Source organism: Siphateles boraxobius, unplaced genomic scaffold (genome assembly GCF_051911475.1).
Source record: "Siphateles boraxobius isolate OS27281-9 unplaced genomic scaffold, OSU_SipBor_1 5, whole genome shotgun sequence".
In the NCBI taxonomy this organism is placed as follows: Eukaryota; Metazoa; Chordata; class Actinopteri; order Cypriniformes; family Leuciscidae; genus Siphateles; species Siphateles boraxobius.
The window spans coordinates 26461237-26481702 of record NW_027509141.1 but is presented as its reverse complement, the minus strand read 5'-3'; the positions used below and the strand labels follow the sequence as shown (position 1 = coordinate 26481702).

At 38.6% G+C, this 20466-nt stretch overlaps 1 protein-coding gene across 2 annotated transcripts in view; it reads right to left on the bottom strand.

The window, feature by feature from the left end:
• The window catches only part of ephb2b (eph receptor B2b), a 179716-nt gene that overhangs the window by 41782 nt on the left and 117468 nt on the right, over window positions 1–20466 (bottom strand). For both annotated transcript variants that reach the window (XM_077203631.1, XM_077203633.1), the window contains exon 4: window positions 4079–4234. In XM_077203631.1, the coding sequence (XP_077059746.1) occupies window positions 4079–4234 (156 nt within the window). The remainder of the gene's footprint in view (window positions 1–4078; window positions 4235–20466) is intronic.

The following is a 20466-nucleotide window of genomic DNA, read 5'->3' as shown; positions in this document are numbered from 1 at the left end:
GGTAAAGGAGATGAAAGGATCAGTAAATGTGAAGTCAGACTTGAACTCCCAACACCCACTTAAACTTCCCAGCCCAAATGTGTCAGAATGTGTGCTAAGCACTTTAATTTTAATTTTCAGAGGGGTAGACAGAATAATAGAATGAAACAATGTAAATTGTGTGCAATTCCATGTGAATTTCCTTGCATATTTCCATCATGCTAATTTGAATTATGATAACATCGCTCAAATCACAAGCTTACTTGGGTCCATTGAAAAAAAAAAATTCTGAGCTGTTCCTGTGTTTGTAAACATCATTTGCATTTGCTCATGCATACACAGCACATTTGAAGAAGAGTAAGAGCACACCAAGCAAATGCACCTCCGAGATCTCATTCTGACTGACAGCCCAACTAAAACTAACAATACCCTGTGTTTATCTTCAGCCGGCATGTGCTCCCAATTACTGTGGGTGCTCCTCTAGGGCCAAGTGAGGTAATCAAGAAACAACCCACTGCCTTTTGCCCTTTTAAAAAAGCCCCCCAAAAAATGAAGCCTCCAATTGATTACCTATTTACAGCTGTGAATCATTAAGAGCCATCTCTTGAAGCTCTGTCGCATGCAAAACTGTTTCTAAATATCCCATTCCCAGGTTAGTGGGCGGTAAAGGCTGCCGTTTCCTCTCTTTAATCAGGCAAAGGCCCACTGAGCTTCAACTCTGCGACACAATGCTGTTCTCTTATTCACAACAGCTGCTCTCCTCCCAGGGCCAGGCTTTTGCAAATGGCTTTTGTAAAAAAGCTGTCTTGTTCTTCCTTTTCTTTCTCCTTCTTCTCTGCCCCCACCTTGCCTTTTTCAGGAAGAGACAAAAACATGCCGTTCACAACAACATAAGGAGCTGTCTGTCGCTCTTTCCTAGTCTTCATGGCCTCATCTGTCAATAATAGGGCCATGAGTAATTTTTCTCTGCTTGATCTGTAGTCAGTGGGAATGAAGAGAAAAGGCTGCTGTTTGCAATGGTATTGGAAGAGAGGTGTGCAGTTGGCTATGATGTAAAGGTAGAAAAGATTAGGAAATAATCAAACTTTCCAAACATTCTCTCATATGTATCGTTGGTACGTCTTATCCATTTTAGTGATTTACTTTGAATTATTGGATCAGTTGAATCAGTTAGATTTTTCAGCGCATTCATGCGCACCAGGCTAAAAATATTCATTATGAATTTTTGTAGCAGAGTATTTAGTTAAAAGCTAAAGTCCATCACTGTGTTTTCAATTTATTTACAGAAATTGTGCTTTATCATTTATTTTTTCATATTTAGTGTACATTTATGTATTTAAAATGTAATGCTGTTATTAGGGTTGGGCGGTATTATGGTAATATCGTATACCGAGGGGTCTTAAAATAGCAACGGTATCAGTTTCAATACCGTCACTACCGGCACTTATATATAATATATAAATATCATTTATTCAATGCCTAAAAATGCTTATGTTGTTGTCATCAAGTGACAGTGTGGAGGAGAAAGAGAGAGAGAGAGAAGGGAGAGGGGGTAAATACTGACGAGGCAATTTGTAAATGTTGCAATAAAAAAGGTGACAGCGAGAGATGGAAACACCTCTAACCCAATATCGCATCTCCGAACAGACCCGTCACTATGGGCGGGCCATAGGGGGGCGGGCCCGCCCCAAAAAGATAATTTAATTTTAATATTATCATAGTTGCTAATTTTGTGTTGCATTCTTTATCATTAAAATGTTAAAAATATAAAGAAACAATGATGTGATTTTATTTGATTGATGGGAATCTACACTGCAACAGCCTATCACGGCCTTACTAAAAATAACGTTAGGCTACGTACGTGATGTACAACTAAGCTGCTCAACAGTTACCGTGCATTTTTGAAAGCTGTTTCAAAACGAGGTTTCCCCGGCATACTCGCTTCAGTTCCTTCCGATTGGAAGAATACTTCGATGAGGAGGTTCTGCTCGGAGAAACGCCGCCTCCCGCTGTACTGACAGGAGGGACTGGAGAGAGGACAGCGCTGCCTCCACTCAAAGTACCGGTAGATTCAAAGTCTCTGTCTGTGCGAGTGTATGTGCGTGCGTGTGTATGTCTCATGGCAATGCATATCTCTCTGTTGACTGCTTTAAAATGCAATGTTTGAGAGATGCTTCTGGTGTTACATCTAATATGTTGTATAGTCAAGTGTTTTGTGGATATTCATAACATTGCTTCTATGTAATGTGGTGTAGGCTATAGGCGACCTGGTCATATTGCGGTTGGTTATATGTTTAAAAGTGATGATTACGTGCTGCGCGACTAGAGTTGATTATTATAAATATACGTAGGCTGTAGGCTAATAATAATTGTGCCCCCCCCAAGCATTTCACATGCCCCCCTTAAGACTGAGGTCTGGCGACGGGTCTGTCTCCGAAACAACCACCCACTCACTGCTGCGAGGATGCATTTTGCCCCGAGTTCATTAAATAAGCGCATTAGTTTATATTTGTTAAAATATTATAATGTTTTTTTTTTTACGTTGATAATGAAAACTGAACAGCACGAGTAAGATGGGATGCATCAGGAGTCAGACATTGACCACTTAATTAAGTTTCATTTTGTAAAAGGCCTTTCTTTAAAGTGATTTTCGTTTTGTATAAATTGTATCTTAATTTTAATATTTTTTTATCAACCAATTGCCTGGATTTAATAAATAAGAATCAAATATAGCAGACAACATAATCATGACATGATCGTGCGCTGGCGCGCCGCGGTCACTTGCATTGAAATCACATCATAAATTAACCGAAACTCATTGTATGTCTCACAGACATGACAGATAGGCCTATATCTAAATAAAGCTTGAAATTTCATTAAACGAAACAATTCAAACACGAAAAGAAATAGGCCACTCGCTAATTATTTAATCCATGATGTGCATTTCTCTCTATGCGCGTTCATACGGAAATAGCGATCATCAAATTCACTATACGAAACTATTCAAAACGAAAAGAAATAGGCTAGCCTACTCTCTGATTATGTTATCCATGATGTGCATTTCTCTCTATCGTTCACTACGGAGATATCAATCGTCAATTTCTTTAAACGAAACAATTCAAAAGGAAAAGAAATATAGGCAGCATACTCTCTGATTAATCCATGATTTCTCTCTATAGGCGCGTTCACTACGGAGATATCAATCGGCAATTTCATTAAACGAAACAATTCAAAACGAAAAGAAAAAGGCTAGCCCATACCTTCTGATTATGTAATCCATGATTTGCATTTCTCTCTATATATGAGCGTTCACTAGGAGATGGCGATCGTCAATTTAATCTTTGCAGCACTGTCAGAAAAGTTGTATTAATTAAAATCAATGGATGCGTGTCACCGGATTTACAAATGCACTTCTTGCATGTTAATTTAATTTAAATTAATTAATAAAATGTATACTTTAATTGTCATAATTAAAATAATTAAATATTATTAAGTGTCCCATTTTTGCTCATTTAAAAATAGTATTTATCTCTACCACCCCCTCAGCACCTGGGTTAAAAAATTATTTGGCGCCACCATATTATAACGGCCCACTTATTAAAAATAGTCGACTCTAAATAGCGCTACAGCTCATATTACATTTAATGCCGTCAGCCGGGATCAGACACAACGTGCACGGGTTGGCCTTGATTTTTGTTTTTTTTGTTTTTTGCCCGATCTGGTTTTCAGTTTCTGAACGGTGTAGGCACAAGCCAACAGTTTGGTGACGCTGTCTGAGCCTTATGTCATAATTTTTAATTAGTCACGGTAATACCCTGGTAAAATAGGGAGGAGGTTTGGCGGTATCAAAATGTGGATACCGCCAAAGCCTAGCTGTTATACTTAGTGGGATAAAAAACAAAACAAGTTTCTGCCAGATAATAACTTTGAGACATTTTATCTTAATTTTGTGCAAGATACAAACAAAGATTAAAAATACTCAATTATTATGTTTTTTTAAAATATATATTTTCTTTTTTTTTAAGACACTGAAAGTTTAGAAAATATAGTTTTAAAATTAGGCTTTCATGTTGATTGAGAAAAAGCATAGAGGACGCACTTGTACAGGGCATCTCTAAGGGGTCAGAGTCTGTGCGGTAATATCCATTTCGGCAGACACAGTTGGTGGCTCCGTCGTTGGTTGTGCGGCTGTTGATTGGACACTGCAGGCATTTCTCGTCACCTTGCGCAGTCTTGAAGAAACCTGAAGGGCATGCTGAAACAGAGACAGAGAAAGGGATGAGAGAAGGACGAGAAAGTGAACTTTTCAGTATTACATGATTCCCAAGTGCCGGAGGACCAAAAGAAATGATGGGCCACTGAAGTCAAGCTGAGACACACTTTGGAGCATTTCACACAGGTAAAGAGAAGCAGTATAGTCAGGTAAACATATCATGTTTAGTATATGGGGCTGAATAATTCAAATCCTGTGCTCTTTCATGACACGCTAAGAGCATTCCACTTCATGTGATCTGCTCATGGATGTCCTTACTTTTTATAATTAATAGGTTGATTGTAGAAACAGCGTGTAAAAGACAGGGAAAAAAGGAGAATAATGGCAGAAACAGTCTATTCATGTATAAATAAGCAGATTATTGTGCTTCAGGTCTCAAGGATTGTGACACCTCTTTTCTTGTTTCCTTTTGCTGTACTTTTCACCTTTGACACTCCCACCTTTTTACAACCACACATTTTGGAGTGAAAGAGGACATTTGGAGCCAGAACTGATTAGCTGTGGATTGCAAAGAATTTTGAGAAAACTTTTGGACTGTGGAGGTCAAGTTCTCTCTTGAGAACAACTCATTCTCAACATAATGATAATGTTTCTTTTCAAATATATCATTATATGCTGTTATTGTTAAGTTTTATTAAGTTAAACAAGCGCTAAAGTGAGTCACTGTATCCTTGTATTGAATTCACCCGACTGGATGAAAGTCAGTCATACGGGTTTGGAACAGCACGACAGCAGTTTCTTTTTTCTTTTCTTTTTTTTTTCATGTTTTGAGTTATCTATCCCTACAAGACCACCAATGTGTATTAAGAAGAGAACAGGGTATTTTTTTTTGATTTACATTGACTATGTTTGTTGTTTTATTCACCGTTGCTCTACCAGAGAGCAGGAGTGTATTTTCATGTGTACATACCAGAATTCCCTGGAGGCCTTTCAGACCTTGCGAGTTTTCATGTTGTACTTCTCTGTACGAAACAAACAAAGCACTTCCCAAAGAGTGGGATAACTGACAAGCACTTGGCCCGGATGAACAGCACATTGCTGTGGAGTACATCCCCCAGCACTAACCGAACCATGAGCGCAAGAGAAAAAGACCACAGCAAGTGACAGCCCACATCCACACACATCTGGAAAGAAAAGCCGTCTTGGCTCGCCAAGTTTGAAAAACCCTGTCACCCCATTCCTAATGGGTGACCTTGCTTCCACGGCAAATGATTTGAACACACCTTCAATATCTGAAACATTTTAGAGGCGCTAAAAAGCAATAAAGCACAGACACTTCGGCCTCCATAGTCTAAGCTGGCAATCACGGCAAGGATTTGTGCAGCGGGCCGGCCAAGTAAAATGTCTGTCGACGGGTTTATTTGGAGAAAGCAACTCCAGTCAGGGTTCAGCCGTGCTCTTAAACACGCACAAATAAGGCGGACTGTACATCCGTCGAGGCGGTAAGATCACATTCTTACAGCTCAATTACAGGGGGCAGAGGTTAACTAGTGCCCAGTGGTCATTAAAGGGGAGTCTGTTATTTCAGTGAAATGTTTCAGACAGAAAGGGAGCTTTTCCCCATTTCCTCTCACCTGCTCGCCACAGGCCGTCTCTCTTGATCCCATTTCAACACCCTGGCAAACCACAGGACCAGCTCAGCATCCAGGAACACTTTAGACTGCCATACACAGACACAGTAATACACGTTTTTACATTCCCTCTTTGCACTCAACAGATCCGTACTCATTTTCTTATTCCAAAAACACCCACGCTCTTTCTCCCTCTTAAGAGTTTAAGCAAACTTAGTCTTTTCCAAATCCAGCTGACAGGTTTCTATAAGCCTCCACCAGGAAACTGACAGCCCAGTTCCCCAGGACAAACACACACACATAATCACACACACACACATAATCACACACACACACACACACACACACATACACACACACACACACACACGCACACACGCACACACACACACACACACACACAGGTGTAAAAGCATGGCTAAATATCCCATGTGAATGACTATAATAAACGTTTAGAAATGGACTGCTGGAAAAAATGCACAATGTGAAAGCGATAGAGCACCTCGGTTTAATATTAGATTTGACATGTTTTTCTTTTTAAATGATTTATGGCAAAACTAGCCATGTGTAATGTGAAATATGAGGCTTTTGTGTTCGAAGAAAGTGTCATTGGAGTCACCGAGACAAGCACAACTGCAAAGCTTCAGCATTTAAGATGAAACTCGGACAGAAAGGTAATCAAAAACAGCAATGGAAAGCAGACTGGATCCCAATGGACTGAGATCAAAGAGAGAGAAAACAGGAAGAGATGGAAAACTGTAGCAAGGGTGCTGAAAATAAATCCGCCTTTGTCCCCTTGTCTATTCATGTCAATTGTCTATTCGAGCAGGTTTTTCATTAATTAATTAACTTATTTTTATATATTATCAGCGGCACAAGGTCAAAAATGTCCGGGTGATGCAACTTTTTATTAAAATGAAGAGGGGGAGGGGGGGAGCCTCATTAAACAAATTAAATTCTTGGGGGGTAAAACATAACCTTTAAACTCCAAAATGATAAATGGTTAGCATATTAGCTTATTTCTTTAAAAAAAACAAAAAAAAAACATGTATTCTAACAAAACTGCTTCACTGCATACAGTATTTTGGGGAAAAAAAACATTGCAAAATAAAAGTCCTGTAGTGTTACCAACAAAGTCATGAGTCATGACTCATGTGGTCCAAACAAAATAAAATAAAAATTAAAAAAAACTTGATGTCATATGATGATGTCATAGAGAGGACCCCTGCAGACAGAAATTAAAATATTCTTGAAAATGGTAAAATAATAATAATAATACAAAGATTACCTTTCTAAAAACTTGGCACAAGTGTTTTAAACAAGATTTTTCTTGTATCGTCATTGAGCCATTAAGAGTTGTCTTAACACCTTATCTTGCAGGTTGACATACACTAACTAGTGTTGAGGGGAAAATCGTGCGCCTTCAGTACAAAAACAGAAACTGAGAGGGCCCGATTCTCTCTCCACAAACTCTGCCAGTCTCCAAGAGAGGGTTAGCCTATGCCACGCTGACGAAGGAAGGGGGAGGAAGGCACTGAGTATCCGTGCCTGACTCCACCACTTCCCATCTGGGCATGACCTTGCATGTCTCCATACTTGCTTCCAGATGGTTCCATCCAACCAAGGGAAATAATGTCAGCCGTGCTAAAAACGTGGGGACTGTGCTAAACATGGCTGTAGAAGCGTACAACTCTGCTCGCAGAACTACCCCGTGCGGAGGAATGCAATCGAGAGAAAAACCGTGTCAGCTGTAGCCCCAGGGACGATAGAAACCCTGATTAAAGAGCACATCAGTGCTTTGATACAGCTCACATCCAGATTAGAAATGGTTGCATTGTTTGATCACAATGTTTCTCTTTGCAAGCTCAGAATGGAAATAAAAAAGTCTGTTTTGTTTTTTGTGCAAAATTGAAATCTGTTTGTATAGAAAAAAACACATAATGACACTTTTGAAATTGAAACACTTTGGTCTCTTTTTTTATGAGAGTGTTAATCTAGTTCTGTAGCAAGGAAGAGATGAAGTCATTTCGAAATACGTCCTTTGCTGAAAAGATCAGCTTATTTACAGCCAGTCCATGCAGGTTTATACTGGTCTAGCTGACTAGCATTGTCTTTAAGCTGGTTGACTAAGAAAGTCTTAAGCTTGAGAAGAAACCTATGGTGACACCAGCATCGTAGCAACTTATGCTAGTGACCAGATATGGGTGTTTCTTCACACCTTTATGTAATTTCTACCACACTAAACAATTTTGCCCCAAAAAGTCTGTCATTTTGAATGAACATGTAAATTGCCAACTTAAAATATCATTTTAAAATAAAAAATATATTATTTACATACAGCTACCTATAAAATTAGCCTTAGTAAGCAGCCATTATTTCAGTCTTCAATTAAGGTGTTAAACTGAAGGGGAAAAAAACTAGCATTAGCGAGTTAATTTTGACAGCCCTGAATTTAACATTAAAAAAAAATCGCATTGAGTCTAAGCATTGGAATAATAGTGCAAATTGAGGAAAAAAAATCTCTAGTTATATATATATTTACATATTAATTACTAATGAAAAAAGTGCAGTTATCATTTTATTTTATAAAAATCCACAAGGCCAAAAGCACTTCTGGTTAAAGAAACACCAATATACTGTCAATTTTATCTAGAACACATCAAAGAGGTTCAAGGCCTGCCGTCGAAAACTTAGCTGTTACATTTCAGTGACTACGGTGAGAAGTATTGAAAGCAAAGCACCTGGCACTCTTTCAAACCTTGCCTTGCTTGTGTTTATTGCCTCTAATAACACGTGCAGACCGAGGAAAAGGTAGCAGTGGCATAATGGCAGGCTTAGTGGGCTGTGTGACTGAAATCCTGTTGTGAACATGTGCTGGGGTGCCAGAACGCTAGTCATGTTTTATTATAGGTAATTCGCTGGTGATTTCAAAGATTGCCAGAGCGTTTTCATCCAGTCTGATTTACGTAGGTGCTAAAGAAAGAGGCGTACACTCAGATGGCTGCATGTGCGCTTGAGCCGGTTGGTAGCGGGGCAGGAATGTGTGTGTACATGTATTGGCGGATATGGCTCCTCCAGCTGCGTCCAATTCAGGAGCCAGGAGTGCAAACAACACCGGAGCCTTTGGGGCTGGCATTTCCATCATGGGTGCCTGTACATTATGCTGGATGCTCTACAGACACTACTGGCTGTACACAGTGTCTAATCAAGCTAAAGTCACAGTTACTTAGGGAAAAAATAGTAATAAACCTGGTCACTCTTGTGCATGTGCAATGAACATTTATGCATCTCAACGCATACACAGTCACATGTCCTTTGTTCCCCACCAGAACAAAAAGGCCTCTTTGTCTGGGGTGACTGTAGTAGTGACAAACTCCCCTCCCTTTTTTTATGCTGCCCATCTATTCAGCCACTCAAAAGCTGGTTTGAAAGTACTGCATTTAATGAAAGCTACATTAAAGAGAGACCAGGGACAGAGGTGTGTGTATGTGTGTGTGTGTGTGTGTGTGTGTGTGTGTGTATGGGGGGGGGGGGGGGTATGTGAAGAGAGATGCATGGAAAAGAAAAACAGAATAGCGAAGAACCAAGGGATGCTCGGTTCTGTTTGCACAGCAAAAAATGTGCTGAAAGCAGGGAAATGGGGCAGTCTGAGGGGTTTTCTGTATGGATGGGGGAAGTCCTATTGTGACCAAGGGGAGCAGTGTGTGAAACAGATGGGTTATGTGTTTGTAACACATCATCATACAACTGCTTTAGGACAGCTTTATATTTAATCAAACCTCAAAATTAATTTAAAATGATGGTAGTCCTCAGAAACCTTCTCATCTCAATGTTTTTTTTTAAAGTGATATTAGGAGGAATAGGTGTTTGATAATGTATACAGTTGTCCAAATTAATAGAATAGGCAACATTTAGGGATGCGCAATATACCAGCGCCATATTGGTAGTTGGCTGATTTTAGATTTCTTAATTTATCCAATATTGACCAATACATATATGTAATTGTGCATGCTCATTTAATTGATTTTTCCATGTAAATGACCTTTGCTGTCATCTAATCATTTTTAAAACACTAATAGTTTAATAACACTGTTAAATGTAAAATTTAGCAACTCTTAAAATGAATATCAATCTTTCATACTGTACATTATAATGTTGTGATGCCTAAATTCACTTGCATTTATATGGAATTATTTTTGGCTCAAAAAAAATTAACGTAACTTTATAAAACTGAATGTAACTTTATAAAACGGAACAGAACTTTTTCAGAAACTATCAAAAATATGCCATTACAAAAGAAGAAAAACACAATGAAAATGAAAAAAAAAATGAACTCAGTCGCACAAATTGAACAGGCTCTTCAGATAGGTTTCATTCTTTGTTAATGTTTTTCAAAGATTCGTTTTTGCAAATCGTGGATTCTGAATGCATTGCCACAGATTTCGCTTACGCTTCGCAGTTTTTCGTTTGCTGTTTTGAGACAAACCTCTCATGGGGGTGAGGCTTAACAGTGATCTACTCTGATTGGATAGTGAGCTTTTGATGGACAGGTGCTCTGACTTGGAAGTACAGGTACAGACGTCACTCAGTGGCGCGCATATTGGAAAGCTCACGCGGTGATTGGGATCAATCGAGTTAGACAATTATTAATCAGGATGGTTACTTATTTACTTATCAAGAATTTATCTCTCATTATAATATTCCTCTTACTCCAAAACAGTTTGCTACTGTATTTGGTGCTATCCCTAATGGTGTCATTATGCTATTTAAGGGCCATAATAGTTTTTTTGACAAGTTCTGAAATGCCACTCCCAGACCTGGCAGACACGTAGCCTATAGGCACTAGGCAGAATATGTTTTAAATCTACATAAAAAAATAATAGATATTCGTTTTCTCTTTCTCAATGATTGTGTTTCCACTTCTCTTGTTGCTACAAAATGGAACACATTTGTGGGAAATATTTCATGGAAGAAGGTTTGGACTCTCCCTAACAAGTATATTGGTAAATAAGGTTTTATTCATGTACAGTGTGCAACAGTTCGTTGCGGGTTATTATTGTCATTCACAAGTTTGCAATGCACAATGTAAAATAAAGCCAGAACTGTTGCACACTGTAGGCCTACATGGATAAAACTTTTATCGATGTTATTGGTCAATTCAGTAACACGAACTACTTCAAGCTGCCTTGAAGGACAAGCGGAGGAGGAAGATGATCCCGCTCCGTGTCTCTCCTAAGAGCTCATCTTTACAGAATGAGACGATCGAAGGTAAAGTATTATTTAAATAATTAGTAATAAAAAGCACAACGTATTGCATACAAATTACCGCGAGAGCTTTCCAATATGCGCGCCACTGAGTGACGTCTGTACCTGTACTTCCAAGTCAGAGAGCACCTGTCCATCAAAAGCTCCATATCCAATCAGAGTAGATCACTGTTAAGCCTCACCCCCACGAGAGGTTTGTCTTAAAACACCAAACGAAAAACTGTGTAAGCGAAATCTAAAGCGTAAGCGAAATCTGTGGCATTGCATTCAGAATCCACGATGTGCGAGAACGAATCTTTGAAAAACATTAACAAAGAATGAAGCATATCTGAAGAGCCTGTTAAATTTGTGCGACTGAGTTCATTTTTTTCATTTTCATTGTTTTTTTCTTCTTTTGTAATGGCATATTTTTGATAGTTTCTGAAAAAGTACGTTCAGTTTTATAAAGTTACGTTCAGTTTTATAATGTTACGTTCATTTTTTTGGAGACAAAAATAATTCCATACATTTAAAACAGCGGACTTTAATCTTTTGATATTAATTACTTTAGACAAAATAGTCATAACTTTTAATTAGTTAATATTATAACATGGAAATCATTTTCAGCTTATCCCATTGGCTATAATTTTAATATTGTGCATCCCTAGCAACAACAGACCTTGTTCTTTAATGATCCTGTGGATATTCAACAATATGCAAATTATGCAATGCGACTGAATGGAAGTGCAGGCAGACACCTCCTAATATAGTTGGATACTAGTAGAAATTCCTACTAAAATCAAAAAGAATTGAAATTATACTGCTTTTAATAGTAGCTTATAATATGATCAAAATATTCAATATAAGAATATGCACGAGGCAGGGTAATATGAACAGCCAAGAGTTGCCTTTTGAATTATGCTGAAATCTGCAGTTTTTTTACGCAATTACATGGTCTACACATGAAAAGGTAATAAAAAGTTAATCATTCACCATCTCAAGAGTGCGAGAGTTAGCAAAAGAACTCAGTTTGGAAAAGCATCAGTGGGTCTTAGAATTCAATTAAGGCTCAAGCCTGACCAGCTAATTCAATCAAGACTGTGTGCCACCAATTAGACAACTGGCATTAGCTCACCCCACCACACGGACATACATTTCAAATTTATTTCCCTCTCTAGGTCTTCTAGTCTGATGCAATTAACATGTCTGCCCGGCATGTTAGTGAGAAACCGGGCCGTGGACCTGGGAATAAAGGAGAGCATCAATGATCTTCTCAAGGTCTCTCAATGTCAACTCTGACTCTGACTCCATCAGTCATTATAACTGGTAACACAAAAAGGGTTGAATAAGACATGGGTAAACCAGTGCCATATGCTAGGCTGTCTTACCACAGTATGGTCAGAGTAGACACCATATTTAATTTGACATGAACAAAATCAGGCAGTGAGGGACAGAAGAACAGCCCATTTAGTATAAACTTTGAAAAGTCTTTTCAATTTAAAGTGGACAAAAAATGCTGAATAATATGAATAAATACGGGTTATGAATATTAGATGTGATCTAAGGCTTAAAAATATTGAAAAGGCTATTCAGAGTACTTCTATCCTTCACAACCAGTTTTTTTTCACATCCAATTGCATTTGCTAATCTATTCTGACTGAAAGACTGCTACAGAGTTTCTCAACTAGTTATGATGTGTTAGCTACAGAAAATGAAAAGTCTTTGACAGACACAATAGCCGCTTTTCCAACGCTGGGCCGAAGGGTTCTCATTGCGAAACGGTTTCATTTTCCACTGTGGGGCAGATAACGGCCACTCTTTGGAATGTAATACAAACGCGTCAGTCATTGCCTTGGTAACGCACAAATTTACAGACGATATGAGATGTAAATAACACCCGCGTTATGGAGGATGATCAGATTTATTTGAACTTTATTATTCATTTGTGTTAATGTTGCTCATATAAAGTGCCAGCTTACAGAGAAACTGGTATCCAGGCAACAGACAAGTGACCAATTCTGAGTTGCGACGTCACTTCACGTATTCAACCAGCACGGTTCAGCCCAATTCACACCGCACAGACAAACACCAACAAACATGTTTGTAGGGTTTTACCTGATCAGTGTGTGTATCCCTTTCTGTGTCTGTTGGCGTTGGTCAGGGTTTGTTTTCATGACTGACCATGTTCAATCAGTGTTTATTGGGGCAGTGTGAACATGAGTTATTTTTCATAAAATTCTAAATCCAACGGCCAACTTGTTTGTTTTTTCCCTCCGTGTGAATTGGCCTAAACAACTACTAAGACTGAACGGAACACTCTGACAGACTTTTAAATTGGGCTTTAGCTATCGATTCTTTTTGTAATCGATTAATCTAGCACTTAATCGATCGATTAATCGAGTAATCGGATATTTTTTTGTGTGTGTGTTTTATTAACAGAATAAGTATATTAAACTTGTGTCTATTTCAGTTAAAACTGTTATAAGTTATATACTATAAGTTATATAGTATGCAAGTTATAAAGCTATCTCATATGTGAATTTTCCTTTAAGATGTTATAATATAACCCCTCTAAGCATATTTGTGTATTCTGGTAGTTTAACGCTGAAGAAGAGCTGTAACGTGACTTGTTGTTGAACACGCAGTAAAAGCTGACGCACTTTTTGTTCCGTGCGTTTTAACTGAAAAAATGAGTACTCCGAATCTTTATTAAAAACCAACAGGCTGGGAACTTTAATTTTTTGTTGTTGTCTGTATTTGGCAGAGGTGAAATACAAACAAGGTCTCGCAAAGACTGCAATACAATATTTGGTCCTCCATCACGTCCCGGTGTGTACAGTGAATGCATGCTGAAATGATTGTTGCGTGGCTACATAAAAGTTTAAGCATATGTGATGCATTGCTGCAATTGGTCTCACTGGCGCACGTGTGCGTGTGTGTGTGTGTGAAGGGGTTCTTTTTTTAGGCTATACTCTTGAAATTGAACGTGATAGTTACGTTTACTACTTAAAAATGTCATCAAAGCTAAAAATCATATCTAGTCAAACCGCATCACGACATCGCTACAAATACAGTATGGGATTAAAATCAGCGAACATCAATAGGCTTATACTACGTTACCTTGTTTCAGCGAGTTAAGTGTATTAAGTGAATTAAGTGTTTAATGATCCCACACTTTAGACAATTTCTGCCGTTTATTTACATATTTATTCTCCGCCATCGCGCCAACTAAATTCAAAATATATGCTTCCTGAACAGGTGTGAATAAACGGTCCGTGTGAAACAATCAAATCCCTGCGACGCGCCTATAGTGCGCGTCATAGGAATTTAACGAGGCTTGGAGGCAGAGTTTTTGCCTCGAGGAATTTTTGTAATCGAATAACTCGAGGAATCGTTTCAGCCCTACTTTTAAACGACTGGAGCAGATTTTAAACACCGACTGAGTGTTGATGATCAGTCATAAGTATCAAATTACATTCATAATCGGCCTTACAGTCGTTGAGTGTGTCCCCGGCTTAATGTGCCAGATATTTGTATCTGAATATGTGTACTTCCCTGCTACATAGTATGCAAAAAGCATTACGTCCAATAAGCAGGATGTCCGTATACTAAATATTAATTAAACAGCAGGGAAACAACAAAAGGAGAAAGTGCTGAATCTACTGAGACTCTCAAGTGTGTAGCCAATGAATAAAATGGATATGGATGCTATCCATGAGACCACAGGAGCTGAGCAACAATCAAGTTTCAAAAAACTTAAATAAAAATAAAAAACCTGGATATTTAAACACATCCCTGTGACTCATAAACCACAAGCTCATGGCCTCCTGAGACTTTCAGAAGTTTGAATACTCTAATTTGCGAGAAATTCTGACATACACGTGCAAACTTCTCATCAGAAATAAGGGGATACATCCTGGTGTCTGTGTCCAATCTTGGCCCCTTTGCAGTTGTTAGAGCCGTCTTCAGACAGGATCTGTAGCCCAAATCCGCCCAGCAGGCGCCGCCGCCACAAATTAAGAGCACCGGTGGAGTGTGTGTGGAGAGAGATTACAGGGAAATGTGTGTGGCACCTGGGAAAAGAGCTCTGTGGAGCGCCTGCAACAGCTGGAATGTGCCTATGAGCGCGCTTATGTGTGTGCGGGCGTATGAATGCATTTGTCTAACATGCATGCCTCACATTTTAGATCAATGCATAGTCCCCACATGTTGCAGTCAATAAACACATCCAGAGAGAGAAGGAAAATGCAAATGCAAAATGTATTCTAGCTCAAAAGAATCCCCTAACATCTACAAATGGCTGAAGTGAAAAGATGTGTGTTGTAATTAGAATAGATCAGAATTGACAACCTACTGTACTGTGTATGGGGTTGTCTGTTTTTCCAGTCATCAGAAAAGGTGACCTCACAGACATTAATAAAAAAAAAATACTGCTGTTGCCAACTTTATCTATTATGCTTATAATAAAGCACACACACATTTATAAGTATTTAGCTATGGATATACTTTTATAAGTTTGCTAAATGCATAATATAACAGTATAATGATAGAAAATAGTAATAGTAAATTTCAAAAAAATCAACAACTTCACTTTTAAATTCATTAATTTAGCTTGAGAAGGCGCAGTGCAATTTCTACAGTCACATTATATTACTTTTTATGTTTTCGCTTTTAACCAAAAATATATATTTTTTAAATTCTTTATTAAAACTGTAAAAGACACCGGTTTCAAAGAATGACTGTCTAAACACAGATCCAACAGATCGGTCACAGAAATGTCTGTTTAGTAGGTAAAAGGACAAAGAGGGCAGGAGGACACAGCAGAAACGCTGCCTCAGCTGCATTATAGGCCTTTACCGTAATGACAGAGAGAAACGGGGCATCTGATAATGGTCCACTCTCTTAGCTCTTTTGTTTGTTGTCCATAATTTGAAAAAATGGCAATGGGCAAATTAGTATTTTAGAGAGGAAGATGGATTCTGGCAATCATCAGATCACAAACATCCAGACATTGGAAAAAGGAAAACATAAAGTGAAAGAAATGGATTTCTAAAGCTATATCTGTAGCACAATTTTCTGTCATTCTCGGCAGTCTGAATTACAGGAATCTAAAAAGGCTGCTAAGAAACAGACAGACAAGGATCATTTCATGTAGGTGGATTGCTTGACAGAGGTCACAAGAAAGGGGTCACTAAAGGCAGACAAAAAAAAAATCTGTTCACCACCACACACACAACCATGTTGTACCTTCACTGGAGTCTGTCGCAGATGGTTGGGGAGGGGCAAAGCTCAGCAGCCACATTTATCTCCATTAAAGAGCGATTGTCACTCACAGCAAGCTGTCTAGTGAGATCGAGTAAAAATCTTGGGGATACAGTGAACTCTTGGTTGACTCTCAGTGCAGTCAGATGGGGACCACAAAAGGAGACAGACAAACAAACACAAAGAGCTCTGGAAAACACTAAACTCCAGTTGTTCCAAAGCTCTCAGCATCAACCAGACCCTTGGCTAATTTGATTATGTTTTCAGTTACTAGCCTACAAATGTAATAGACAACAAGTTAAAAAAAGCTGGACTTGGTGATCACATATACAGCAGCCTCGGCTCAAACCAAACCTGCGATCATTTTAGAGAAGGTCAAACTACACAAGCATTGCGTACCTTTCATCCTCTATTGATATGACATGGATTCATCTGACACCCTGATCTGGAAATCGGATGCTGTTATTGTGACGACAATGTTACGACAATTTGTAACTGGAATGGGTTCTGTCTACACCTGTCCTTCCCTTTCCTCTAGGGAGGGAAAATGAAAAGACGCAGTGACTGTGGTGGTCTCGTTTTTCAAGATCTTTGTCCACCTTTGACATCTTTCCCTTGGTAATAGGTTACACTAGGCTACGCCCTCTGCTGCAAGATGACATGGCTTATTTGTGCCTTACTACTAAAAATACAACTAGCCATTCAACATAATGATGAAATAGCCCACCGTCGCCTAAGGCACAAAGGCCAAGCCCTTTATTTACATGATAAACAAGTAGATGAATCATGCAATTTTGGTTGAACACTCATGATAGCTGGATCTACGCATCAGGGCGCTTTATGAGTTTTGACTGTGCCTGTCAAAACCTTAGCCCAAAAACTCCTAATGTGCCCTTTCCTCAAGGACGGGGAAGTTGCCGGGGCAACCACAGCCGTTGCCATGCAGGGCCCTCCCTGGTTGTGCATACATTCCATGTTCTGGTCAAAGGCGCGAGATGCCTCTTTCAGGAGGGGCGGAAGGAGAAGGGGGAGGGCTCTCCTCGCTGGAAACCAAGGTGTCTTCACGACAGAATCAAAATAAGATTGGAGGAGGCAGAGGTGTAGTTCTGAAAAAAAGGAAGCAGTGTGAAGGCAAACAAAGAAAATCAGTCAGGCAGATGGAAATAGGCCTAGTTTTCCTAAAGGCAGCTTTGAATCGCTGCGTGGCAAGGCAATGTTTTTCTCAGAAAGAATGGAAGGCGTTTGTGAAATTATGCCATCGAAATGTTTTTTTACCTTAATGTTTTAAACTCAGCCGCACATACAAAAATCAATACAAACACAAATAAGTCTTCCGTTAAAAGGATGGCAGTTTTTTCCACGGGTAAATAATAGCTGCAAAGTGGGGAGTCGGCACTTGATGAGAAGCAAAAATGAAAGAGAGAGAGCGATTTAAGGAAATCGAGAGAGTCAAAGAGAGAGCGACAGGCAGTGAGACAGACAGGAAACGAGGGGGCTCTATTGTCGCCCGGCAGATGCAGTGTCTAATTGACAGAGACTGTCTGTGCAGCGTCCAGTGACAGTGGCGGCCTCAAGGTGGGGTGAGAAATGATGGGCAAGCTGCATAAAGGAGCTGTATGTTCCCTGTCAGAGCAGACAGCAGGAGAGGGAGAGGAGGGGACGGCTGTGGGGCAGAGGATCTAGGGAGAGCAGCTGGTGTCCAATCCTGTTGCGATCCCTTCCTACAGATATAAACGCAGATGCGCGCAGACATACACACACACGCAGATGCAATCAAAATGAGTCTAGTCGTGTTCATTCGATTCCAGTCTTGTTTCTGTTGCGAATCCCAGGAGGGTATTTATGTAAGATTAGATCAGTTCTGACCAAAAGTTTAATGAGCCTTTGGGGAATCCGACCTCTATTATCTGTTTAATCTGCAAAAACAACAGCTGCATAATATCTCCAAACACACACAGAACTCTACACATAACACATGTACTATACAACTGTTTTTAAATATATCAATATCATATGTAGCAAAATCAATTAGTGTCAAAGTACATTTTTTTCATTTAAATATATATATATATATATATATATATATATATATATATATATACATTTAGAAAATAAAATGTTATTAAAATGAATCAAAGTATATTTAATAAAATATAACTATTTTAAATATTTTATAAATGAATAAACATTCACACACAAGCGCTTGCAAAAGTATTGCTTTTCACATTTTGCTATTTTGCTCTCTTATTTTAAACTAATTTAAATAACTTTTTTTCACATTAATCTACACTCCATACACCATAATGACAAAGCAAAAAACAGATCTGTGATCTGTGTCATGATATGACAAGCTTTGCACATCTGCATTCAGTTATTTTCTACCATTCTTCTAATCAGACCCTCTCAAGCTCTGTCAGGTCTGATGGGGGCTATCGGTGGGCAGACATTTTAAAATAGTTTAACAAGGCGGCAACATAACAAAACGTGAAAAAATGAAGTTGTTTGAATAGTTTTGCAAGCCACTGTACACAAACACACACACACACACACACACACACACACACACACACACACACACACACGCACAGACACACACGCAAAAGTTTAAAAGTTTATGGTCTGTAAGATTTTTTGTTTTTTAAATAAGTCTCTTACGCTCATCACGATTGCATTGATTTGATAAAAAAAAATAGTTAAAACAGTTGGATTACATTAAAACATTGTTAAAACATTATTACAATTTAAAAAACTTTTTTATTTTAATATATTTAAAAACGTAATTTATTCCTGTGATGGCAAAGCTGAATTTTCAGCATCATTACTCCAGTCTTCAGTGTCACATGATTCTTCTGAATCATTCTAATATTCTGATTTGATGCTCAAGAAACAACAGTTGAGCTGCTTTATATTTTTGAGGGTAACCATAATAAAATAAAAAAAATCAGGATTTGATAAATAGTAAGTTCAAAAGTACAGCATTTAAAAAAAAAAAAAATTACTCTCACTTTTGATCAATTGGAGGCATCCTTGCAGAATAAAAATAGCAATTTATTAAAAAATATATATCTTACGCTACCATCACAACATTTTTTATTTTTTATATATGAGAAGTTTGCATGTTTACACAAAAATATTAAGCAGCATAGGTGTTTTTTAACATTGAGTATAATAATCAATGTTTCTTGAGTAGTAAATCCACATATTAAGAATTATTTCTGAAGACTCATGTGACATTGAAGACTGGAGTAACATACTGAAGATTGGAGTTTATAAACACACAGACAGACAGACCACTTTCCTGCACAAAATGATGAAAAAAAGACATTGCATGGATTAAAGCAAAAACCCGTATCAAACCGCGTCAATATTCAGCATTTATTGTGTGCCTCCCTGAGGAGTCTACACCTGCATTTTCCTGGGCGGGCATTGTTCGTCGGCAATTCATTTGAAGGGTTTAATGGTGGCTATTTAGGGGTGGAATACATTATAAGTGTCAATCATCAAGGCAAAGAGAGGTTGTGCTCCTTAAGCACATATTCTTTACGTGCATTGCATCAATTAATTAGCCTATAAATTATGGGTTTTACTGATAAAGAAAAAACACTTGACGGTGTTGTATGTTCCTCCTAAAATGTCTTCCCCTTCACCACTGTCTGCTTAACCCTGTTACAGAGACTCTGGGGCCGGCTCTGTAGTCCTGCATTTGTACCAATCAATGGAGCCTGTTAAAAGCAGACCCTGGGGGTCAGCGAAATTAAGCGGCTCTGCTTGTGTGGAGAAGGGGCCAGACCAGCACGAGGTGTGCGGGGGGATGAGCAATGCTTCTCTGTTGCTATGGTGACGGAATGCCAAACTACTATTCGCAGTCTCCTTCATACTGGCCGATCAGCCCTTTGAGAACAATGACATCTCCATGGGATGGGGAAGGCCATTATATAAATGTTAGGCAGAAGTATGTTGAAGAAATTGGAATTTATACATTAAAAAAGATTTCTTTATCAAGCTTGTCAGGGCAGAGGTTTTCAAACTGTTTGTGTCACAAATGTGATTAACTCCTTGTGGGACCATCCTACTAAAATAAAAATGGCTTTATGGCATCATGCATATTATTATTATATACTGTACATGGGTGACAAA